Source organism: Mercenaria mercenaria, chromosome 10, assembly GCF_021730395.1.
Source record: "Mercenaria mercenaria strain notata chromosome 10, MADL_Memer_1, whole genome shotgun sequence".
Lineage (NCBI taxonomy): Eukaryota > Metazoa > Mollusca > Bivalvia > Venerida > Veneridae > Mercenaria > Mercenaria mercenaria.
The window spans coordinates 51881148-51907530 of record NC_069370.1 but is presented as its reverse complement, the minus strand read 5'-3'; the positions used below and the strand labels follow the sequence as shown (position 1 = coordinate 51907530).

At 36.1% G+C, this 26383-nt stretch overlaps 1 protein-coding gene across 2 annotated transcripts in view; it reads right to left on the bottom strand.

Annotated features, from left to right (window-relative positions):
- Positions 1-291: 291 nt before the first annotated feature.
- Positions 292-26383, bottom strand: part of LOC123561573 (uncharacterized) — a 58158-nt gene continuing 32066 nt past the window's right edge. Inside the window, exons 15-28 of one of the 2 annotated variants that reach the window (XM_045354048.2) lie at positions 25920-25987; positions 25191-25351; positions 24239-24342; positions 23681-23726; positions 20807-22389; positions 19715-19998; positions 16027-16636; positions 15008-15301; positions 11586-11794; positions 9100-9255; positions 6825-7046; positions 6256-6474; positions 4721-5366; positions 292-3993 (exon numbers count right to left, since the gene is read on the bottom strand). In XM_045354048.2, the coding sequence (XP_045209983.2) occupies positions 3749-3993; positions 4721-5366; positions 6256-6474; positions 6825-7046; positions 9100-9255; positions 11586-11794; positions 15008-15301; positions 16027-16636; positions 19715-19998; positions 20807-22389; positions 23681-23726; positions 24239-24342; positions 25191-25351; positions 25920-25987 (4847 nt within the window). In that variant the 3' untranslated portion in view covers positions 292-3748. The remainder of the gene's footprint in view (positions 3994-4720; positions 5367-6255; positions 6475-6824; positions 7047-9099; positions 9256-11585; positions 11795-15007; positions 15302-16026; positions 16637-19714; positions 19999-20806; positions 22390-23680; positions 23727-24238; positions 24343-25190; positions 25352-25919; positions 25988-26383) is intronic. The other variant, XM_053553076.1, reaches the window with a different exon arrangement.

Below are 26383 nucleotides of genomic sequence, written 5' to 3'. Positions count from 1 at the left end.
ACTTACCATATGCAGTCGAAGACAGTTGTCTTTTAATATGTGACAATTTTAAAATTTACTGCATCTTAACTGGTATCATCATTGCAAGATATCTTGTTTAAAAGTGCCATTACTTATGTCATGAACAGAACAGTTTGTGTAATACAACCAATGTACCAAGTTTCTGTGTATAACCTTCACCTCTACCCCTTAAACTTCATACATTTTTCTCATAGTAAGGAATATAATTTGTGCTATATTTGTCATCTTAATATCACAGATATATAAATGCCCTCAAGCAAATAAATAGGCACTGAGCAGATTTATTTGTATGGATGACAAGCAGTCAGACAACCATACAACAAACTTGTGCTCCCCATGAATTTTGAAAAGCATTATCATTATACCCAGTATCACTAAAGTATCTTATTACATGATCCATATCTTGTAGTTAAACAGACAAACAGGAATTAAACAGAGACATGAACAAGAATTATCTTTAAAAAAGATACACAGCCACATTAGTCAATGCACTTAAGCTACGAAATGTGCATGCACTCTGCACTTTTACATACAATCGGGTATTTATTTAAACTATAAAGGATAACAAAATGTAGTTTTAAAAGTAAAATTTTTATGTTTTTAGAACATATTTAACTGAACACTAATTTACACAATGATTATATTATTCTAATATTAAGACTAACAAGAGATCATGGCCCTGTATCGCTCACCTGAGTACCATTGCTCAAAATGATATGATCAAGTTTTGACAAAGAGCACATAGGCATACACATTAAATATCATCAGGATAAACATTTTCTTGCAACAGTCCCTTTTGACCTAGTCAGGGCCAATTTCCATACCAAGTTTGAGGGTCCTAGGCTCAGATGCTGCATTTTTGTAACATGACTATTCCTTACCCTGGAAGACTTAAATAACATTTAAAACCAATTTTTAGATGCTGCTGATATATACTCGTTTACATAGAATAAAGGGAGGTAATCTGTCATACATTCAATCAAAAGTTATCTACCCTGATTGTCCGAGTCCATCTGATGGCACAAATGACATTTCAAATCAGTATCTTCATTGGTTACTGAGATACACCCATTTTAATTTGAAACAAAGGGAGGTAATTTAACATAAAATCAGTCCATACTATCTACCCTGATTGCCTCAGTCCAACTAAAGACAATAATGAAATTTCAAATGAGTTCTATAAATATTTACCGAGATAAATCCATTTTTATTAAAATCAGGGGAGGTACTCATGCATTGGTATATGCATGTCGAAGATACAGAGTACAAGCCTATACAACAATATATTAGTAAAGTATTCATATCGATAAATGTTCAATCAAGAGTTATCTAATATGTCTATTTCTTACCATGGAAGACATAAACAATGTTTCAATCCAATCTCATTAGAAGCTGCTAAGGTGTATTCATTTAGATAAAAAAATAAAGGGAGGTAATTTGTCATAAATTCAGTCAATATGTATCTTCACTGATTGTCCAAGTCCATCTGTTGACATAAATGAAATTTCAGATCAGTATCTTCATTAGTTATGGAGATATACCCATTTTAATTTGAAATAAAGGGAGGTAATTTGACATAAAATCAGTCCATAGTTATCAACCCTGATTGTCTCAGTCCAACTAATGGTAAAAATGAAATTTCAAATAAGTACTATAAGCACTTACTGATATAAATCCATTTTGATTACAATCAGGGGAGATAATCAGATATAAAATAACTCTGGAACCTACGATAGGATCTGACAGATTCGTCATGGAATCCAAGATTTATTGTTTTTGAAGATATTTTTGAAGTTTGTATCAAATCAAACCATAAATGAAGTCTCTGTATGGCTGCAAAAGCCAAAATAGCAAATTTTGGACCTTTTAGGGGCCATAACTCTGGAACCCAAAATGGAATCTGGCCAGTTGAAGAAAGGAACCAAGATCTTATGGTGATACAAGTTGTGTGCAAGTTTGGTTAAAATCAAATCATAAATGAAGCTGCTATTATGCAGACAAGGTCAAAATAGCTAATTCTGGCCCTTTCAGGGGCCATAACTCTGGAAACCGTAACGGAATCTGGCCAGTTCAAGAAAGGAACCAAGATCTTATAGTGATACAAGTTGTGTGAAAGTCTGGTAAAAATCAAATCATAAATAAAGCTGCTATTGTGCAGACAAGGTCAAAATAGCTAATTCTGGCCCTTTCAGGGGCCATAACTCTGGAACCCATGATGGGATCTGGCCAATTCAAGACAGGAACCGAGATCTTATGGTGATACAAGTTGTGTGCAAGTTTGGTTAAAATCTAATCATACGTGAAGCTGCTATTGTGCAGACAAGGTCAAAATAGCTAATTCTGGCCCTTTCAGGGGCCATAACTCTGGAACCCGTAATGGAATCTGGCCAGTTCAAGAAAGGAACCAAGATCTTATAGTGATACAAGTTGTGTACAAGTTTGGTAAAAATCAAATCATAAATAAAGCTGCTATTGTGCAGACAACGTCAAAATAGCTAATTCTGGCCCTTTCAGGGGCCGTAACTCTGGAACCCATGATGGGATCTGGCCAGTTCAAGAAAGGAACCAAGATCTTATGGTGATACAAGTTGTGTGCAAGTTTGGTTAAAATAAAATCATAAATGAAACCTCTATCATGCAGACAAGAAATTGTTGACGGACGCACAGACGACGGATGACGGACAAAGGGTGATCACAAAAGCTCACCTTGTCACTATGTGACAGTAGAGCTAAAAAGGAGGGGCCAAAAAGTTTGGGACAAAATGACCAATTCCCATTCCCCTCCCCAACCCTGGTCATAATCGGTAGGATGACTAACAACAACTATTTTGAATCATAACTGGTAGTGGGGCTAACAACAACTAACTTGAATCATAATTGGCAGGAGAGATAAAAACAAAACTTGAATCATAATTGGTAGCGGGGGGGGGGGGGGGGGCTAAAAACAACTAACTTGAATCATTATTGGTAGGGGGCTAAAAACAACTTAACTTGAATCGTAATTGGTGGGGTAGGGGGGAGCTAAAAACAACTTTACTTGAATCATAATTGGTAGAGGGACTAAAAACAACTAACTTGAATCAATCAAATGCAAGTACAATGTTAGATACAGTTCAATTATTCCAAAACCCATACTTTTACAACATATCAAAACAATCTGCCCTTGATTAGAAAATCCCAATCATTTTATCAAGCACATGAAATTTTACAGTGTTGCAATAATACCCTGACACTTCCTTAATAAGTCTAAGGTATTGCCTAGATGTGTGAGGAATGTAAGCTTTCCTGCCATTCACACAAGTAACAGCATTAAAGATTTGTTAATCTTTAATATGCTTTGATATTTTTCTGGTTATTACATACACCATGTTAATTAAATAAGGCAAAAAATAAATTTGAGCTGCAAGAAAACCACATGGATCCAAACTAGCCTGCACATCTGCGCAGTCTGGTCAGGAACTACGCTGTTTGCTTTCAAAGCTTTCTGCAATTAGAGAAACTGTCAGCGAATAGCATGGATCCTGACCAGACTGCGCAGATTGGTCTGGTTACATGCTGGTCGCAAATGCACCCTGTTGGTTTTCTCATGGTGTGGCTCAAATTTGATCCTTCTGTAAAAAAAGTACCCTTTTCCAATGAAAATAAAGAACAAACAATTAACTTGGTCAATTTCTTAATAAAACATAAATTTGAACCCATGGAAACACTGTTAGCATATTCTAAGTTTTTAAACATAAATATTATGACCATTTATATCCCATTCCCTTTTCCGTTTCAAACTAACAATAGGATTTTGATTAACATCTGCAAACTTTATCTTCAAAGATTTCTGCACGACCTTCCCTGAGTGTATGTTTAAGTTCTCCTGTTTACATGCTAGTTTATCCAAACTGCAAGTACGTAAATTTTTTCTCAGTTGTCGGCCAGCTCTGCTGGATGTTCTTTGAGGCTGCAAATTTCCCTGCACTAAAACTGAAAGAAAAAATCAATATAAAAATAAATTTCTGTTCATTTATCTGTAAATATATTGTTTATACAATTTTTTTTAGGTCTGAGACTATGGCATTCTGATAACAAAAATGAACTGCTAGATTTATCAAAGAGCGGAAGCTTAACATTTCTTATTAATAACCAAACAATAACATAATGTAATGCTTGTCACAACAAATTACTTTCAACTTTTAAAAATACTCTTCCTAGTATCGAGAAGACGATGTTAGCTTTCTCAATTCTGACTAATTCAAGGGCCACAACTCCAGAGCAACAGGTTATCCACCTGGTTATACCAAACTTGGCTATGATAATATGCAAATAAACATTCTGAGCAAGATTGGTGTACACTGGATAAGAAATGCTAAATAAATTCAGTGGACACTATTTTCAATAGTTCAAGGGCCATAACTATATAGTGACATGGAGTTATCAAACCTGTTGAGATATTATACCTAAAACATTGTGACCAGGAATGGTGAACACTGGATAACAACCATTCAAGTTGAAAGAGAACACTCAATTTTCACTATTTTTAGTAAATCAAAGGTCATAATAACTACAGAGTTTCGGGAACAACCGGCTGGCTATCAAACTTGGCCAAGATATTATGCCCATAGATCAATTTCTAACATAAAATTTATCATAAACTCCTAAGCTTTAACTGAACAGCATTTACAGAAATCTTGAAAAAAAGGAAACTCCTTACTTGACTGCTTTTGGTTGTCCTCTATCAGGTTTTCTCTATTATGACAGTCCATTTTTGAGTTGGCATCATCTCTTTCTTCGAACACTTTCCGACTCAAGTCTGCCTGTTGTGTATCTAATTCACTTTTTGTAACTATTTGTGTAACTTTATTAGCCCCTGAACATGACTGCTCTGTATCTAACTCAGTCTTAGAACTAGCTCCTGTGATATTAGGACTTTTGTGAAATAACTGCTCTGGATGCTCTGGAACTACTTTGCTCCGAGTAGTTATTTGTTTTTTTCTCTTGGCACCTGATAACATAGTCTTAGAACTTCTTCGATAACCTTCTTCATTTTTGTCACTCTTACTATCTGCTTGTGTAATTCTACCACTGCTTTTAGTAAACTGCTCTAAGTCCATTTTACGTTTAGAAATTAAACAAGAAATGGGACCCTCTGACAACTGCTGCAATTCAACTCGGTAATTTAGTCTAGTTCTTCTACTATGACCATCAAGTTTACTGACTACTGGGTCTCCTTCGATTTTAATTACTGTTTCTAAAGCAGCTTTAACGTTTGAACACAACTGGTTTATTCCTTTTTCTTTCGAACCTGAACTTCTTGCTTTTAAATTATCTTCAGGACTGGAAACCTTCTTCTCATTATCCTGAAAAGAAAATACTTTGTTCAACATAGATTTAGTTGGAACTTTGTTCTTTCAATTAGTGACTTAAATTGCTTGTAACATCCAATAACCAATCATACTATTAGCCTAGGATATATATTTCTTTGTTGATATTTAATTTCACACACTGATGCAACCATGAAATCAGCTGGCGGCAATTGATTTTGTCTGCACTGATCCCTTTCTGTCAGTAAATCCTTTGTAGCAGACACCCCTTCGAATAATTTGTTTGTTTGTTATGGGTTTAACGCCGTTTTTCAACAGTATTTCAGTCATATAACGTCAGGCAGTTAACCTAACCAGTGTTCCTGGATTCTATACCAGTAAAAACCCGTTCTCCGCAAGTAACTGCCAACTTCCCCACATGAATTATCAGAGTTTGAGGACGAATGATTTCAGACATAATGTCTTTTATCAAATTGTCATGGAGAACATATGCCCTGCCTGAGGATAGAACTTGCGACCAGCAATCCGTAGACCAATGCTCTCCCTACTGATCTAAGCGGGCGGGTCACCCTTCGAATAATAAATGGTACTTCCCAAATCAAATGATAGACAAATCCATTTTAAAAATATAGTAGGGTGAAGGTTAATGATTTCACTGTATCTGACAGTTGAAATTTTTAACAAAGGGTTGCAGACATAAACACCCAAATTAACTTGCCTTGAATTTTTTTAAGTGAACCATGATATAGATCAAATGCAAAATCTTGCTAAACAGTAACCATGGTAACATATAAAGAGTTACAGTATCCAACGCTATTATTCTGACAAGCTACTGTACCCCCAATGACTTGAATATAATAAATCATACACAAAGATGGCAATTTAAGGCTTTGCTTTACTTATAAGAAACATTAACTTCACATACACTGCATTGTTGATGGCAGAGTAGCATCTTATCTACCCTTTTTGCTGCTTTGCCAAGTGGACAAATACCAGTAGCCCGGAATGCTTCTTTCACGGTAGATGGTGTAATCTGTTTAATCACATCACTGAGAACAACAGAAAATCTTGTATCCCGTATTGCGAACTCTGTGTCCGAAGGACAACACTTGGATTGTATAAGAGCCTTCAATGACTCAAAAATCTGTATGATAAATATAACAACAAGCCATCAGTAAATTGTTACATATTCTAGACAAAGGCATTTGAGTTAATATCTATCAAAGCACATGTCTAACTGTATCTCCATTCTTGGACTAAGCGCTGCTGTAATTTCTTGTCCTTTGGAATCATGGAAACAATCAAACGTTTCACTTTTTACTAGGCTACTTATAAAGTTTGGAGCTTATGTATATTGTTTCACAAAGCGACGGTAAATAAAATTAACCTTTACCTTTTACCTTTAATACTGAATTTGACACAAGAATACAATTTACTTATTTGAATTTTCTACACAAACAAGATACAAGAAATTCATAGTACAAACTTGATTACCCTTGCTTCCAAAGGCTGTAACACGCTAACAGCAAGAAGAGGTAGCCCTATCAGTACAACATTGTTTTCTATTGCCGTCTCAATTAATTCAAGAGTGAGCTGATTGGTACGGTAAGTCATTAAAAGACAGACTGGGCGCGCTTGTCCACAGTTTGGAAGAAAACAGGTCTTGAACCACTCCAAGAAAGTCTCACGATGATCACTCTTGCCAAGTAATTTCCCCTTGAAATAAATGAAAAATATTTCACTTACAAAATATTTTCTGATAATAAACAGATTAAAGGACAGACAAATACGTTCTAAAAAAAGAGGTGTGTCCATAGGTCACTGCCACCTTTTTTTTTTTTGGGGGGGGGGGGGGGGGGGGGGGGGGGAGGGAAAGGGTAAATCCTAAATAAAACCCTAGAAACCACAGGTGCTTCATTTGCTGAACATTGCTATAAAGTTTCATGACTCCATGCTGCATACTGGATGGACACAAAAATTACAGTTCTTAATGTATATTTTTGGCTAAGCAAAGGGCCTCAACTCCAGTCTTGCTGTGAGAAATCCTAAATAAAATCCCACTTGAACAAATTCACATACCTTTCATCATTTGTTTGGTTGGCGCATGTTTACAAATTTAATGTTAGCAGGCCTTGATCTTCATGAAGCTGTGTAAAGTGATTGTTTGATGACACATTGGTTTTATTTTGTAATTGTGAGTGATCGTGAAGTGATCAGAAAGATCGGACAGTGGGATGTTATAAACAAGAGCGCCGCCAAGCGGGGCAATATACGCCTGAAGGGTTACATCACAGGATGCAAAATTTAAAGAACATGACTGTTGAAGCCCAAAGGACAGGAACAACAAAAAGAAGAAATTCCAAAAAAAATAATTTCTAAGTCCACAAAAAAAATCTTACCAGGTAAAGTTATGTCAAAATACATCTAAAGATTGGATGTATCCATGTTGTACCACAGAAAAGTGGTCTTGGTTTTTCCCTACAGCTAATAATAAAAAAGTTTCAAAATAAGTTATATATAGTAACACAAAAGGGAAGTAATTCAAAAAAAAATTATTGTAAGAGAACAAAAAGGAATATGCCAAATAAAAACAAGAGCACTGCAATGCATAGCTATGTATAGAAAGCAAAGTCATATATGACCTTTGACCCCTAAGTGTGACCTTGACCTTGAAGCGAGTCATCCAAAACTCTTGATCTGCATGTCGCCTCAGTGTGGTGAACATTTGTGCCAAGTTTCTTTGAAATCCTTCAAGCAGTTCAAGAGTTACAGAGCGGACACGAAACACACTCATATAACCTTTGACCCCTAAGTGTGACCTTGACCTTGAAATGAGACATCCAAAACAGGCGCTCTGCACGTCGTCTCACTGTCCATTTGTGCCAATTTTCTTTGAAATCCTTCAAGCAGTTCGGAGTGGACACGAAACACACTCGTATGACCTTTGACCCTTAAGTGTGACCTTGAAATGAGACATCCAAAACATGCGCTCTGCACGTCGTCTCAGTGTGGTGAACATTTGTGTCAAGTTTCTTTGAAATCCTTTAAGGGGTTCAATAGTTACAGAGCGGACACGAAATTGCTAACGGATGGCCGGATGGACAAGCAGACAGACGGACAGACAGACACTGGGACCATAACATAATACGTCCCTTCGGGCGTATAAAAAGTGATGCTTTATTTAGATTAGAGAGTAAATCACACTATACAATAGAGAATCCTAAGATAAAATACTCCTTATATTTCATTCACTGAAGAAAACATGGCGGACATATTTTTGTAAAAAATCGGTGCACGTGTGATTTTTGTAACACAGTTTAACGACGTTTTCTTAGAAAACTAATGCTCAGCTCATTTACACTGACATATCCTTGATTGATGAATATATTGTATACATACGAGAGACTTACGGTACCAAATACCTACCCCAAAAACTTCTATGCATTTTCTTCCAGTACACTGTTGGGACATGCTTTTGAGTGTCACTGATATTTTATAATTTACTCGAAGATGCATTTTTTCATTATTATTAGTTTCTCTTGAATCCCTGTGCATTTCTCCTGTTGTTATGACAACCTCAGTTTTACATAGGAATTTTTCAATGTCAAAATAACATAGTCCTTAAGCATTTTGCCCATACTCCTGAAACTTTGCACTATCAGTATTTTTTCCTGTATATCATAACAGTTTTTAAAATATACTGTGCAGTCATCTGTTATGGGTCTAGGTAAAATTGACAAAACAAGGTTTCTAATGAAAAATAATTTACCTTGAAAGTTACCACAGGTGGGAGGACCCTTCCATCTGAACAGATACAAACTTGAGCATAGGCATTGTAAGACGCTGCAATGTCCTGTGTAGTTCTCTTATACCAAGTATTTACAAAGCCACCTGGTTTCATTCTGAATCTATCACAGCTGTATATCTGTAAAATATACTTGTTAATGCATAACTGAATTAGCTTATAAAACTACAAGAGGCCAAGATAGTCGCTCACTCAAGGAAGACCTTGACCTTTTGATTCAGTCTAGTGAACACCCATTAATCTGATCATAAAAAGCTATTTCAAGTTTTCATAATATAATGTGATTGCCTCAACACAAAATCTTAATTATTATAGCAAATAGCCTAAAGCTTGAGAGGGTCTGGTCCATAAAGTACATGAAAAGTTGTTTATAAACTTTTCAGCTCTGACAACCTCTACCTGAAGTCAAGCAGAAAAATTTGAAAAAAATCAAGAAGGTCCATGCCTCTATCCTGAATCTGCTTCTCTTCAAAATTCCACCCCATGCCCATCTACCTAAAATGAGCTACACCATGAGAAAACACACATAGTGCATTTGCGAACCAGCATGGATCCAGACTAGACTGCACATCCGCGCAGTCTGGTCAGGATCCTTACTGTTTGCTAACGGTTTCTCTAAATTGTAATAGGGTTTGAAAGCAAACAGTATGGATCCTGCACAACTTTACTTGCTATATTTTAATCTCCAAATGTTTACTGACTCTAACTCAACTACTTTTTCGAGATACATGCAACACAAATTTGTATGCCAAAACATTAACAAGAAGGCCAAGATGGCCATAACAGTGTAAACATGTCTGACCTAGTGATTTCATAGAAACAAATATTCTGATCAATTTTCATTAAGATTGGACCAAACATCTTTAGGGTAAACAAGCATTTTCTTTGATTTGACCTAGTGACTTAGTTTCTGACCCAACATGACCCAGATTCATGCTTGTCCAAGATTCCATAGAAACAAACATTCTGACCCCAGATGACCCATATTCAAATTAAAATTAGACTTCATCAAGGCAATCATCTGACCAAAATTCATGAAGATCAATTGAAAAACACAGCCTCTATCGCATATAAAAGGTTTTTCTTTGATTTGACCTAGTGACCTAGTTTTTGACCCCAGATGAGCCATATTCAAACAAGGCCTAGATTTCATAAAGGCAATCATTCTGACTAAAATTCATGAAGATCAATTGAACAAGAGCTTGTAGAAAACAAAATGCCCCCTCCCCTTGATACATTCAGTAAATGCACAAGAAACAGAAATTATTTGGTCACTGTATACAAAAGTTCTACTGTTCTGGGTCAATGTGACCTTGATCTTTGACCTACTGACCTCAAAATCAATAGGGGTCATCTGCCGGTCATGACCAACCTCCCAATTAAGTTTTCGAGTTCCTAAGCCAAAGCGTTCTTGAGATATCATCCGGAAACCATTTAACTGTTCTGGGTCATTGTGACCTTGACCTTTGACCTACTGACCTCAAAATCAATAGAGATCATCTGCTAATCATGATCAACTTCCCTACTAAGTTTTATCAAATGGAAACTATTTAACTCTTCTGGTCACTGTGACCTTAACCTTTGACCTAATGACTTCAGAATCAATAGGGGTCATCTGCTGGTCATGACCAACTTCCCTATCAAGTTTCATGATCCTAGGCCCAAGCATTCTTGAGTTATCATCTGGAAACCACTCAACTGTTCCGGGTCACTGTGACCTTGACCTTTGATCTACTGACCTCAAAATTAATAGGGGTCATCTGCTGGTTATGACCAACCTCCACATAGACTTCCATGATTCTTGGTCTAAGTGTTCTTCAGTTATCATAAGGAAACGGATTGGTCTGCATTCCAACAGACTGACTGAGCCACATCTGCAAAAAAATATATCCCTCCTTCTTCGAAGGTGGGCAAATAAATACAGCCTTTATTGCATACACAAGGTTTTACTTTGATTTGACCTAGTGCCCTAGTTTTTTAACCCAGATGACCCATATTCAAACTTGGCCTAGATTTCATCAAGGCAATCATTCTGACCAAATTTCATGAAGATCACTTGAAAAATACAGCCTCTATCTCATACACAAGCTAAATGTTTACAGACAGACGACAGATGACAGATATTGAGCGATCACAGTAGTTCAACTTAGCAGTTCTTAGGTGAGCTAAAGATACATTTTCATTCATTTTATCTTTGAAATTTAATGTCCTTAAAAAGCAACCATTTGACATGTGAATCAAGACATCTTATGCCAATGAATTTAAATTATAGTTGAAACTTGGAATGTAGAATTCCAAGGGATCGAGCGTTTAACTTCGAAATAACAGATATTCTACTAAAATGATAGTACATGCACCTGTTTTGAAAATATCTTCGAGATATCCAGAATTTTCAGCTCAACAAGTTTGAGATACAGAGTTTAAACTGTATTTAACAGTAAACTACTTACCCTGTCCGGCATGTTCTTAATGCCGTACTCTGACAGTATTCTCTTCAAAGAAGCAAACCATCTCGACGTATACTCTTCAAAGCCACCCCCTTTTTCACTGATAACAGTATTATCATGAATGAGTTTAGCAATTTCTGGGTGATTTTTATTGAAGTTCTGCTTCAACCGTGCTATCAGGTTAAATGTAGCATTAACTTCATCTGTATGCCCTGAAATAGGTTTATATTCTCTGCACATTTTACAACAGAAACTGAGAGACTGAAAGTTTGAACAGTGTATTTAAATGTTCTTCCTGAGAATATGACCAAAGAAAACAAAATCGCAAAATTTTTACTGCAAGTTTCATCCTTTTTACAATATCTCCAAATCATATACACATGCCTGAGAAAACCAAAATACTGAAAGTCTACATTCTAAGGGCTGAAATGTCTCTTTTACCACAGAGTTATATAGGGACATTCTCGCAGCCACAAGCCTAAAATCAGTACTAGTCCTGAAAAATCCCAGACCTGTTTACAGCTACTGAAAAATTAAAATTCCACATAGGTCTCTTCATAACTGATGTATAATTAATTATTCTTGACTGAAATAGGAATGTGTTAATCAATCATTCAACACACACATTTCTAATAAGAGCTCTGCCAAGCGGGGCAATATACACCCAAAGGGTTATATCAAAGAAGAACAAAAGAAAACTTTGATTTTTTTTTTATGGGAAGTATTACTGGGGGGCAGGGATGCAGAGTGTGTGCATGCAGTAGTGGTTACAGGATACTGTAGTGCAAGTAGTTAAACAAGAGCTCGTCGAACACGAAATGCCCCCCTTGATGCATTCAGTAATTGCACAAGGAACAGAAATTATTTGGTCAATGTGTACAAAAATTCTACTGTTCTTGGTCAAAGTGACCTTGCCCTTTGACCTATTGACCTCTAAATCAAAAGGGGTCATCTGCAGGTCACGATAAACCTCCCTAGTAAGTTTCGTGATCCTAGGCCCAAGCATTCTCAAGTTTTCGTCTGGACACATTTTAACTGTTTCAGGTCACTGTAACCTTGACCTTTGACCTACTGACCTCAAAATCAAAATGGGTCATCTGCTGGTCATGATCAACCTCCCAAGTAAGTTTTGTTATCCTACACCCTTGCGTTCTCAAGTTATCATCCAGGAACGGTTTTACTGTTATTGGTCGCTGTGGCCTTGACCTTTGGCCTACTGACCTCAACATCGATAGGGGTCATCTGCTGGTCATGACCAACCTCCCTATCAACTTTCGTGACCCTAGGCCAAAGTGTTCTTGAGTTACCATCCGGAAACCGTTAAACTGTACCTGGTCACTGTGACCTTGACCTTTGACCTACTGACCCCAAAATCAATAGGGGTCATCTGCTGGTCATGAACAGCCTCCCTATCAACTTTTATGACCCTAGGCCCAAGCATTCCTGAGTCATCATCTGGAAACCGTTTAACTGTTCTGGGTCACTGTGACCTTGACCTTTGACCTACTGATCTAAAATCAATAGGGGTCATCTGCTGGTCATGACTAACCACCCTATCAACATTCATGATCGTAGACACAAGCGTTCTTGAGTTATCATCCAGAAATCGTTAACTGTTCTGGGTCACCGTGACCTTGAGCTTTGACCTGCTGATCTCAAAATCAATAGGGGTAATCTGCTGGTTATCAACAATTTCCCTATAAACTTTCATGATCCTAGGCCCAAGCGTTCTTGAGTTATCATCCGGAAACGGATTGGTCTACATACCAACCGACCGACATCTTCAAAACAATATACCCCTCATTCTTTGAAGGGGGGCATAATAAAAGGTAGGGGGAGGGGGGTGTAATGTCACATCAACTCATCACCAACTGCCCATATTGAAAGTCAATACCTTCAGGTTTTTTTTAAGTTATGCTCTGAATACTAAATATGATGGCTAGATTTGACCTTGATGTTACCTTGACCTTTGACCTACCACCCATATTCATGCACTCTGCACATCTACTCATCAGCAACTACTTACATCTAAAGTTTGAAGTCAATACCTTGAATGGTTAATAAGTAATGCTTTGGACACTAAATATGACAGACAGATTTGACCTTGAAGCTCCTTGACTTTAAACCTACAGACCAGGTCCATATTCTCAGCACACAGTCTCATCACTTCTAAATACAAGCCATGTTTGAAGTCAATACCTTGAATGGTTAATAATTTACGCTCCTTACACAAAATGTGACAGATTTGACCTTTGAACTAAATTTTTGACCTTGACCTTTGACCTACAGGCCCACATCATGTGCTCTTCACATTGTCTCATTGCTACCTACCTACATGCCAGTTTTGAAATCTATATATTGCATGGTTACTAAGTTATGCTCCAGACTCAAACATGATGGAGTTTTGACCTTTTAACTCTATTTGTGACTTAGTCCTTTGATCTAGAGAGATGGTTCAAGCACTCTGCACATTGTCTCATTGCTATCTACCTATACGCCAAGTTTAAAGTAAATATCTTTAATGGTTATACAGTTATGCCCCAGACATGAATTATATGGATGGACAGACAAACACCGGCGCCATCAAGTTTTTCAAAAACAGGCGTATAACAAGAGCACCGCCTTGCGGGTGCAGACGCTCATCTGATTCTTTTGTCTCTGTATAACAGAAATATTGACCTACACATGATTTTCTAGTCCAAAAGGGACCATAATTCTTCCAAAAAGTAAAGCTTAGTTACAGTACTTGCTGTGCAGTGTCAGCTTTTAATGGCAAATAACTGCTCCAAGTTTTAAAGCAACAGTTTTGACCGTATAAGAGAAAAGTTGACCTAAACGCAAAACTTAACCAAGAAATCTGATATTTTCTTAGTCCAGAAGGGACCATAATTATTGTAAAAAGCAGGATGGAGTTATGTTTCTTGCTGTACAGAATCAGGTTTTGATGGTGAACAAGTGTTGCAAGTTTTAAAGCAATAGCTTTGATAGTTTAGGAGAAAAGCTGACCTAAACACAAAACTTAACCGAGAAATCTGATTTTTTATGTCTAAAATGGGCCATAATTTTGCAAAAAGCAGGATGGAGTTATGTTTCTTGCTGTACAGAGTAAGCTAATGATGGTGAACAAGTGAGGCAAGTTTTAAAGCAATAGTTTTGATAGTTTAGGAGAAGTGGTGACCTAAACATAAAACTAAACCAGGCAACGCCAACACAGACGGCACTCAAGTGATGACATTAACTCCTCTTTCCTCCCCCACCCCCCCAAAAAAAAATCAGATGAGCTAAAATCTATTATAATAATGTTTCAAATGTAGTGTAAATATGGCAATACTTGTAAGATTTTATATAAACTATATACGACATTCATTCTGCTGCTTTTCACTCAATCATGATCTTAAAAGCTAATGTATGAAAAGATATCTCACCACATCTGCTAAGTATCTCCTTTGCAATACTGTCAACCATATCACTGGACATGAAACCATGTTCTGTCAAATGTTTAATAACCTTTGCTAAGTCATCCTCCCAATTCCCTTGCAAAGCTAACCCTCCTTCTTGTTTCTTACTACGCGTGCTGCTACATGTGTTCTCAGTCGGCTTTTGTTCTATAGTACTAGAAGGTTCCCCATACTTTTTAGAAGCTTCTGTCACAGACCCGGTCCTATTGTCCACAGCATCATCTGCTTTGGAGGGATCATCAGTATCCTTACATTGCTTCCCTAGTAGCATATATATACACAACATTCAAGACATTTCTGATACGAAAGTGTTTGGTGAAAACATTAAAACTGGTAAAGAAAATTATGAACATCCAACTTCAAACAAAGATGGAAGAGCATTCTGGAAACTATCCATATAATGAAATGGCAGCCCTTTTGTACACAGTTATCAATGTTCTTTTCTTATTTGGAAAATATATGGCAAGCCATTGAATAACAACAAAGGTAATCATACTTTGTATGGCATAATATAACATGACTCTCCATTTGAAGTCAAATCTTCAAAGTTCCACATTCATTTGTTCTTAACATACTCCTTATTTGATAAAATATTTAGTTATGCCCTTTTAAGGAAACATGACAGCCATTAGCTAACAAGAGCACCAAACTCTCACAAGATATGCCCTGTTGCAGTAAATTAGTTTTTACTTTAAAAATACTTATTGAGCAGACTAGTTGTCAATTTTCTATATTTTGTATATTTGAAGGACCACAAACTAATGTAACAAATGAGCCAATAAATCCAGAACTAAATGAACTTTTGATCAATGATGCAAAAACTGAACAGCAGTCAAACTATCTAGACAATTCTTGTTGTCTTCTCCTTCTAGTAAGATTTCAATATGACACCTCAGGTCAACCAGCTAACCTGCATGACTAATAATTACAATGCACTGAATTGTTTTTCAGCTTCAGAGAGTTTAATTATTAAGACATCTACTAACCGGGGTTGGTATATGTTTCTCTTTTTGCACTGTCTTCTCTATTTCTATGTGAATGGTCTGCATCCTTCGGGATTATTTCATTAAGTGTTTCTTCAAGTACTCTGATACTTCGACAATACTTTTCTGTGTCCATTTCATTTTTAACGAGTGTATCTGGGATATTTTTTTTGCTGAAATATAACTTTGAAAGTCCCTTTTCTTTTTTCATCTTCCCATCTGTTATGGTAATATCTTTTTTCCCAAGATGTGACTTTTCCACGATTTTTTCACTCTTGCCATCTGTTTTGGCAATATCATTCATGCTTAAACATGACTTTTTCTTGTCTGTTTCCCTTAGGCATGGTTCTTCTTCCTCTACTTCACTTTTCACGAAAGTTTCTGCAATGTTTTCTCTGCTCAGACTTGTGTCTGTTTCCTTTAGGCATGGTTCTTCTGCCTCTACTTCACTTTTCACGAAAGTTTCTGCAATGTTTTCTCTGCTCAGACTTGTGTCTGTTTCCCTTAGGCATGGTTCTTCTGCCTCTACTTCACTTTTCACGAAAGTTTCTGCAATGTTTCCTCTGCTCAGACTTGTGTCTGTTCCGTTAGTACAAAACTTTTTCTCACAGAACTGCAAAAGAAAACCATGCTATAGATGTATCAATGTTTTCAGATTTATTTGGACACATAGCGTAAGTAAGAACAAGAGCTGTCTTACTACAGCATGCTTAACTATTTGAAGCTCTACCACCTTACACTAGTTTACATCCAAAAGGTTTAGCAACATTTTCTATGTTGAAAAAAGGGAGCATCATTTTGCTAGAATGTAAGCCTGAGTTATGAAACTTGCAAAGTGAGGTCATCCCTTGATGCCAAAGATGTGTGGAGAATCTGAAAACATCTAGTCATATTCATGGAATAATAATTGAGCCGCGCCATGAGAAAATCAACATAGTGGCCTTGCGGCCAGCATGGATCCAGACCAGCCTGCGCATCCGCATCCCTTTCATGAAAAACATATTCAAATGTGCTTTATATATATACTGCAGCCACCAAGGTGAACTTCATCCTGTGCTAGCTAGCACTGATACAGAGTGCTCTAACCAGAGGAACTGAGTGAAAGAAATCCTCCAGAACAGAGACAGGAAGTTTAAAATAGTCAGGTATGTTTGGCTATCTTAGTCTAGCCCTGTCGGAGTTCTTCAATGTTCCTGGTGTACAGCTCCAATACATGCAATGCCATCTTTCCTGGAAAGAACTAGCACTGACTTCTAAATGTGTGGAGACACTCTGGCGACTCCTACAAGAGGTTAAGCTTAACCACTGATACAGACTTGTGAGATTTTCATACAAGAATGCTACTGACCAAGAAGGTGAAGATCCATAACTTGTTCTACAACTAAGTTGTTAAAAAATTTTTCTTTTTTTACCTGGAGGCCACTTCAAAGGGCCAAGTCAAATTATTTCAACAAACTTCTGAGAGGACCACATATATAGATGCCATAGACCAAGTTTGGTTAACAGTACATAGAACATTCATGAAAAAAGGTATGAAGAAATGCTTTTCTACTTTTAGTATGGCTGCATCTGTAGAGGCCAAGTGAAACCCTTTGAATAACAACCTGAAGAGGTCCATGAAGGATGCTAGAGAAAGTTTGGTGTAATTGACAAGTAATTTCAGAAGACATGTGTAAGTAAGAATGTTGATATTGGGTGACAGAAGCAGGCAGGTGGAAGCAGGATATTAGACCATCCAGCTATACAAAATCCTCATCCTCAACAAACACTGATGTCAAGTACAGGACAACATTATACTGTTACAATAAAAGCTATTAATATCAAAGAGGTTTTGAATTCAAACTGCAATTGTTTCTGTAATAATTATTACATGCATTTCCAGACAACAGAATTTGTATGCATGTTCATCAACAGAAGACACTTATTATATTTAAATTTCCAAAACTGTTTCTATTTTCCAGTGTTTTTAAAATGCCGAAACGAGGATTTAATTCATATTATGATGATAAAACTTTTAATCTACCGTTAACAGTTGTGGAGTTGTGGGTTTTCCTTGAGTTGTGGGCTACAATATTAAGTTCAGTTTCTAGAAATATACTAATAATTGTTATTCATTTGTTTCTGTTTGAAAATGGTAATTACAAAAACAAGAGCTGTCCGTAAGACAGCCAAGCTCGACTATTCGAAATATTGTCACAGAAGCAGGAAATTATTACCCAAAATGTTAAATATCAAAAGAGTTTTAAGTTCGAAAGGGGAGATAATTTGACCAAAATGCATATCAGAGTAATGGGACTTGATGCTATCAACTAGTTTTATAACCCCGAAGAAACATGTTAAGTTTCAATTCAATATCTGCATTAGTTTTGGAGATAGTAACTTGCATGTAAAACTTTAACCAGGATTTTCTAAGTCCAAAAGGGGGCATAATCTGCTCAAAATACATGTTAAGAGTTATGGAACTTGACCCAGTGAGGTTTGTAATTGACCTTGGAAAAGAATAAATAAGTTTCAAAGCTATATGCCTTTTGGTAATAGCTGTATGTACTTGCAGGCAAAACTTTAACCAGAATTTTCTAAGTCCAAAAGGGGGCTTAATTTGCCCAAAATACAAGTCAGAGTTATGGGACTTGAATCTATCAACTAGTTTTATAACCCTAAGGACACATGTGAAGTTTCAATTTAATATCTGCATTAGTTTTGGACATAGTAACTTGCATGTAAAACTTTAACCAGGGTTTTCTAAGTCCAAAAGGGGGCATAATTTGGCCAAAATACATGTAAGAGTTATGGGACTTGACCCAGTGAGGTAGGTAATTGATCTAGAAAAAGAAAAAAATAAGTTTCCAATCTATATGCCTTTTAGTAATAGCTGTATGTACTTACACGCAAAACTTTAACCAGAATTTTCTAAGTCCAAAAGGGGGCATAATTTGGCCAAAATGAAGGTCAGAGTTATGGGACTTGGTGCTATCGGCTAGTTTTATAACCCCAAAGACACATGTGAAGTTTCAATTCAATATCTGCATTAGTTTTGGAGATAGTAACTTGCATGTAAAACTTTAACCAGGATTTTCTAAGTCCAAAAGGGGGCATAATTTGGCCAAAATACATGTCAGAGTTATGGGACTTGACCCAGTGAGGTAGGTAATTGATCTAGAAAAAGAAAAAATAAGTTTCCAATCTATATGTCTTTTAGTAATAGCTGTATGTACTTTCACGCAAAACTTTAACCAGAATTTTCTAAGTCCAAAAGGGGGCATAATTTGGTCAAAATGAAGGTCAGAGTTATGGGGCTTGGTGCTATCAACTAGTTTTATAACCCTGAAGACACATGAGAAGTTTCAATTCAATATCTGCATTAGTTTTGGAGATAGTAACTTGCATGTAAAACTTTAACCAGAATTTTCTAAGTCCAAAAGGGGGCATAATTTGCTCAAAATACATGTTAGAGTTATGGAACTTGACCCAGTGAGGTTGGTAATTGACCTAGAAAAAGAATAAATAAGTTTCAAAGCTATATGCCTTTAAATAATAGCTGTATGTACTTGCATGCAAAAGCTTAACCAAAGTGTGACGCCGACGCCGACGCCAGGGTGAGTAGAATAGCTAGACTATTCTTCGAATAGTCGAGCTAAAAATCAACTATGCTAAGCAAAATTCTGTTATTTAACAAAATAGATAAACTTACTCTCTGTAGCCTACTTGATCGTAATGGTAAACAAGGTCTTCTAAGAACATCTTCTAAATCTGGACCAGGGCTTGATCTTTCCAATTTTCTTTTTATTCCAGATTCTGCAATTTTCATTAATTCCTTGGTAGATGGAGCAAAATCTATTTCTTTCTTTACCATTGCACTATCAAACAAGATTTGATGCATTAAGTGTTCCTCAGGTAATTCTTTCCTCTTGTCCACTATGAGTTTCCTTTTAATCTTTTTCATATGCCTCGATTTGGGCATAACCGGTTCATCATCTGCAATACAGAAACACACTACAAGTCAGCCGATGGTTCTTCCATAATATATGTCCCAAAAGGCTTAATGGTAAGTACACCAGATTATTAATCAGTTTATTTGCTTATCAGATGGTGGTTACAAACATCTGCAAATAATCTTTTAAAGGGCACCCGAGTCATTCCTCCACAATTCTTCAGGTTGAAAACTTTGTACATGACCTACAGTAATTCCCTGCTAAATTACTATAATGGACTGATCCAGCATTCAATTAGGGCAGTACCATTTCTTATTTGAAAGGGTGTTCACTGAAAATATACTGACTTTATAGCGAACAGTGCAGACCATGATCAGCTTGTATTGACGTGCAGGCTCATCTTGGTCACCTAAATTAAACAGTCACTTGTCTTTAGTAGCCACATTTGCTATTTCCCATTTCTAAAACTGCATGCAAATTAATCTGTATTAAGCAACAAACTGTCTTTAAATGCCATGTTTGGCTACTTCTCTTGACTGGCTGATTTGGACATGTTTGCATGTACTTCAAGAGGATAAACGTTTGCTATATCTAAACTGAAACTGTTTCATGTGGCAGAATATTTGTGACACATGGCTAACTTGTGAGACATTTTGAACTCTTTACTCTAATAATAACACCTCTATAAGTACTTATATTTTGTATATGAACAATTCATGAAAATATAACCTTCATAAAAATTTCCGATCTTACAGAAATTGGTAAGGAAAGATTTTTGTTGTGCTCAAAAAGACAGAAGAAGTGATCGCCCTGGCTATCTCCACTGTCTGCCTGTTCAAAACTTTCCATACCTGATTTTTTAGTTCTCTTTCTTCTGCCTGGTTCCATACAACCTATCTCACAGTCTGTTTGTGACAAACTCACTCCTACACCAGGGTTTGAGGTACTTGTTCCTTCTCCTGTTCTTACACAGTTTAATCTCAATTCTGTTGGTGTTCTCTTACAATAGGAGTGTTCTTGTTCACGATTTGGATCAATTTCTGGTTTAATACAGCCTATGCTTTGGTCTGTTTCCAAATTGCCACTTTCAATATCTATTTGTTCTCCATATATCCCTGTATCATCTTTTTCAGTGTGTATTTCAATGTTTCCATCTGTTAACTTTGGATCTATTTGTTCCTCTTTCAGTGCAACACTTGGCAATAGCATGTCTTTTCCAAACCTTTGTTCAGGTTCATCCAGTGTACCATCTAATTTAAGAATACTGTAATTTTTTCTGGCTTTGGAATGATGTATCTCATCCTCAAAGGTAGACATCTTATCTATCTTTCTTTCAGTTTCAGTCTTAGAAGTATTTCCATCATTATCACACCGAAACTCAGTTCCAGTACTTTTTTGACTGTTAGGTTTAACACTGCTTTCACTTTCAGCCCTGGAATGCTGCACAGTATTCAACTTTCTTGCTGTCTCTTTATCTGTGTCTTTCTGAAGAAGATCCTTTTCACATTTTGTAACAACATTCAAGTTTTTCTCGATATTGTCAGACCTTGAATAAGATTTCAGTTGGGGGTTTTGCCCTTCTCCAATAGCATCTGACTCATCATTATCTTGATTTTCTGTTGGTTTATCAGCACTTGGTAAAACTAAATTAGCTACATGACAATTTCCAGACAAGCTTATTTCAGCATCAGCTGAAGTCCCATCTTCCTTATAAGACCTAATAATGTCATCACTATCTTCCACTATCTTCAATGTCCTATTACTGAGATCAATTTCAACAATATCATCTTCATTAACTGTGTCTAAATCATTTTCAATTACAACAAAAGGAACATCACTTTCTGTATCATCATTGCTCATATCTTCCTTTTCTCTAACACTTTTCTCCTCAGATTTTTTCAAACTTTTTAGCATTTTTGCAATCATATTGTCAATTTTCTTTTCTGTCTTATTCTTTTTACCATTTTTTTTCTTACTACGAATCCTAGTATTATCTGTTGGGTTTGGCATTTTTTGCTCATCATCACATGTCAAATCAACATAATCTTGAACCTTGCCATCCAACAAATCTACGACAACACTGTCACCATCTTTATCATTCTTTACGTTGTCATATATCACAATTTTCTTTACATCCTCGATATAACATCCAGCTTGGTCAGACAGACCTTGATTACTACCCCTCGTCAAATCAACTAAGTTTGGACCTTCCTTATCCAACAAATCTACCACAGCATTGTTACCCCCTTCACTGGTAGCTACACTGTCATCTATTTTCTCTTTAAATGATTCGTGCTGCTTTGAAAGATATTCAAGTTTATCTACTTGTGATTGGAGTCTTGATAAATGAGACTTCATAGCACCAAAAATATCTTCTTCTCTTTCTGATTCTTTGTGAGAGGTAGTTGAGTTGCTTCGGGTGTCTACGTCACACCTGAAATACACATTTGATTTCTTAATTGTACTAGAAATGTGTCCATAGGACTAGAATGCTTCCACTAGGTATGTTAGAACATAAAGTTCGAATCCTGTAATAGCATTTTGACAAAAGAACGCATACACTGAACTTATGTTCCGAAAAAGAAAAATTATCATAAATATCATTTCATCATTAAGTGATAAAGTATTACATCCCCTCGCTTAAGTGAAAGTTTATGCCAATTTATTTGAATAACCTTCCACAAAACAAGAGCTGTCCATAAGACATCCAATGCTTGACTATTCAAGTTGTTGTCGCAGAAATAGGAATATTACTCTAAATATTGAAATATCTATAGAGTTTCAATCAAGTGGAGATAGTAACTTGAATGCAAAACTTTAGTCAAAAGTTTTTTTTAAGTTCAAAAGGGGACATAATTTTGCAAAATATATATCAAAGTTATGAGACTTGATGCAATGACATAGTTTTATAAACCCAAAGAAACAAGTGTAGTTTCCATTCCATACCTGCATTAGTTTTTTCAAAACAATTGGTTTCATCCTTATTCATATACTCAAGGCATGTTTTTTCAACAATAGAGATTATTCACAGGAAACTTCCTCTTGAAAAATTTCAAATCATAAAAGATTTCCCCTTCCATTGGTTTTACATTTGGAGTATTAGTTTCCTTGCTTTTTTCCAAAATTGTTTGACTCTTAGTAGGGAAAACACTGATCATAGTAAACTCTGGCTTAACCCTACATCTACTTTGAAATTGTTAATACTCCTGATGAACAAACTTTTCTCAATTCTGTTGTTCTACTCATTCACGATATTTAATCTCAACAAACAAATAAAAAGTGTTTTTATCTGATCTTCAAATGTTGAAATCCACTAATACATACCCCCATGAAAAAGAAATCTTAACTAATGGAATTTCATACCCGCAAAACCAAACTATTTCACAGCATGTAATTATTTCCACTGAAAAAAAGATGATCACTTTCACAAGTTTTTATCAACTTACATTACTTTTCCCCAGACACTTTTGCTTCAAATGAGCCACGCCTTGAGAAAACCAACATTGTGGCTTTGTGACCAACATGGATCCAGACCAACCTGCTCATCCGCACAGTCTGGTCAGGATCCATGCTGTTCACTTTCAATGCCTATAGCAATTAGAGAAACCGGTAGCAAACAGTATGGATCCTGACCACACTGCGCAGATGCGCAGGCTGGTCTGGATCTATGCTGGTCGCAAAGCCACTATGTTGGTTTTCTCATGGCACGGCTCAAATGTACTTACAGTGGACTTGTCTGTTCCTTGTTCTTGATAGGTGAAGAAGTTTTGGCTGAAATATAAAGCAACAAAACAATGACTTGCTTCGATACAGTGTAAACCGTCACCTCTATTAAGCAGGCACTTTTTTTAAGAAGACACATTTCTATTCTTTGAGAGCAAATTAATTTGTATTAAGCAACAACCTGTCTTAAAAGATCCCTTTAGCTCATTCCATTGACTGACAGACTAGAACAGGTTTGACAATACAAAGAAAATCAAAAATAGAAACTTATCCTTGCAGTTTCCTTTTTTCTGTGCAATAAATAAGAATACACAAATCAACAAAATTAAGCTACAAACACACTGTGGTTGCGCAAGCCTGCTCATCTGTTAAAAGTTTGGAGCAGATCAGGCTAATAATGTGGGAGGAGTTGGACACACAAGATGTTGTGACGTACAGATGGACGTATGCACGGACAGCTGCAGTGCTATATGTGCCCCCCCTCCCCCAACCCCCAACATAATTGGCAGTCCATAAAAAAAATGAATTTCAAAAATATCTGAAAAATCAGACAGAATTACCTGTATGATAAGTACCATTTTCTTCATACATCCATGAACCATCTTGTTTGAATTCTATTTCAGTAACAGAATCAGGTACAGAGGACAGAATTTCTAAGAATAATCTGAAAAACGAAGACACAATTTCCATGTGAACAAATCTCGGCAATATGAAATTCTGAAACAAGAGGCCCAATTGGGCCTAAGTGGCCAACCTGAAAAAATCTTAACCACCTGACTTTGCTTCTAACTAGGTTTGGTTAAAATTCTTTAAGCTTCCTTAAAACAACAGAATTGTTCTCACTTCTGATAAGACTTCAGATCTAATATACATGGGCCGTTCCAGGAGAAAGTCTGTATTAGTGACAAAAAATCAAAATCATGAAGAATATTTTTTACCTTTCAAATCTGAAAATTTGAAGTAATTATCTACACTATTTCACGAGCTACATTTGTTTTAAGTAAGTCACTGAAGGCATTTTGAGACTTGACATTAAGAACAGCATGAAAGCAGTATGACTTCGCCAAGCATGGTGTGTATTTTTCAAGTCCTTTAAGCAGAATATATTGCATATCACTTCCTAAACATTATGAATTTGAATATTTAGGAAAAGTTTAAAATGATTTTGCTGAAAATATAACTTAACCTTTTATTTTTGGTGTCATCACAGGCCCTTAACCTACATATCTCTATATTTTTATGATGCACAGGTGCTTTAGAATTTCTGTTGCCATGACAACACAAATAGCATTTATTTGTAAAAATATAGCAGAATTGGATTTCCCTTAGATAACTGTATTACAATATACTTATTTCTAGTTTCAGCATGAAGATAAGAAAATCAGTGATTTTCCGGTATTTCAAAGTACTTATATGTATAATTATATCACCAATCCAGGTTACAAATGTATCATTTAGACGAAGTACTCTGATATAGCACGAAATGCCTTTTTTCCACTTGAATCAACATACCCATCAATGTATATATTGCCAACAGGTTCATCACACATGTAACATTTATTTTTGGAGAGGGGACGCCCTTCATTCATCTTGAGTAGTGTAAGTGCATCCATACACTGAATATGTGTACAGTCTGATCCTCGGCATGGCGATACTAAACGCGTCTTTCCCAACTGAAAAAGTACCCTGAATTATTATAAACATATCCTACGATCCCAAAAACATTGCATTAAAACTTTAAATAGTCAATTTTGGAGTGTCATTAAATATACTTACATGGGAATGTGCCATAAAGTTTTGAATTATATCCAATAAATACTAAACTTCTGATCTTTTTTTGCCTTTTATTCTTGTTTATTAATTAGGAAGTCACTACTTCAATTATACTTATGTCCTTACACTATTCCCTGGTCTAGACATCATCATTGAAAATGCTGTCTATTGTGTGCCTATTTGTTACTAATTAATGAGCAGTTCAAAGATACTATGCTGAATCATTAGGTATCAATTTCATAGCAGATTACCAATTTCTTCTCATAATGTAGGGCCCATGTAAGAAATATAATTATATACATCTATTTATTACAAAAAAAATTGGACCTGCATAAGGATTGAAATAATTACTTTTCTAAATAAAGTTTGGTGGCAAATGCAGCAAAAAATAAAAACTTTGCAAAAATAGCTAATTGGCAAAATTAGAACGATGCAGACAGCATCTAAACAAGACAAAAAGTAACTTACAGGGCATATAAGTGAAGCCTTCAAACCCGTACAGCTTACATCCTTGTCATTCTCAAACTTATTCATCACTGAAAATAATAAACAAAACCAGTCACTTTAACCTTCACCCTGCTTAATTTGTAAAATGGACTAGTCTATCATTTAATTTGGGCAGTATCTATTATTGTTTGAAGGGGTGTTCACTGAAAATTAACAAACTGAATAATGAACAGTGCAGATCATCAGTGCAGGTGGATCTTGGTCTGCACTGATTGCAAAGGCAAAATCACTTGCTGTCAGCAGGATAAAGATTAAATTCAAATATATGCAACCCTCCCCTATAAAAGTATCTGTGATACTGCGAATAGGCAAGAACTACCAAAATCTACTCATGCTACAGTTATATTCTTGCATACTGCAATCATCTCTTGCCACCAGCAGGCTAAAGGTTAGATCAATTTATAACATGCATCTTGATAGAATTG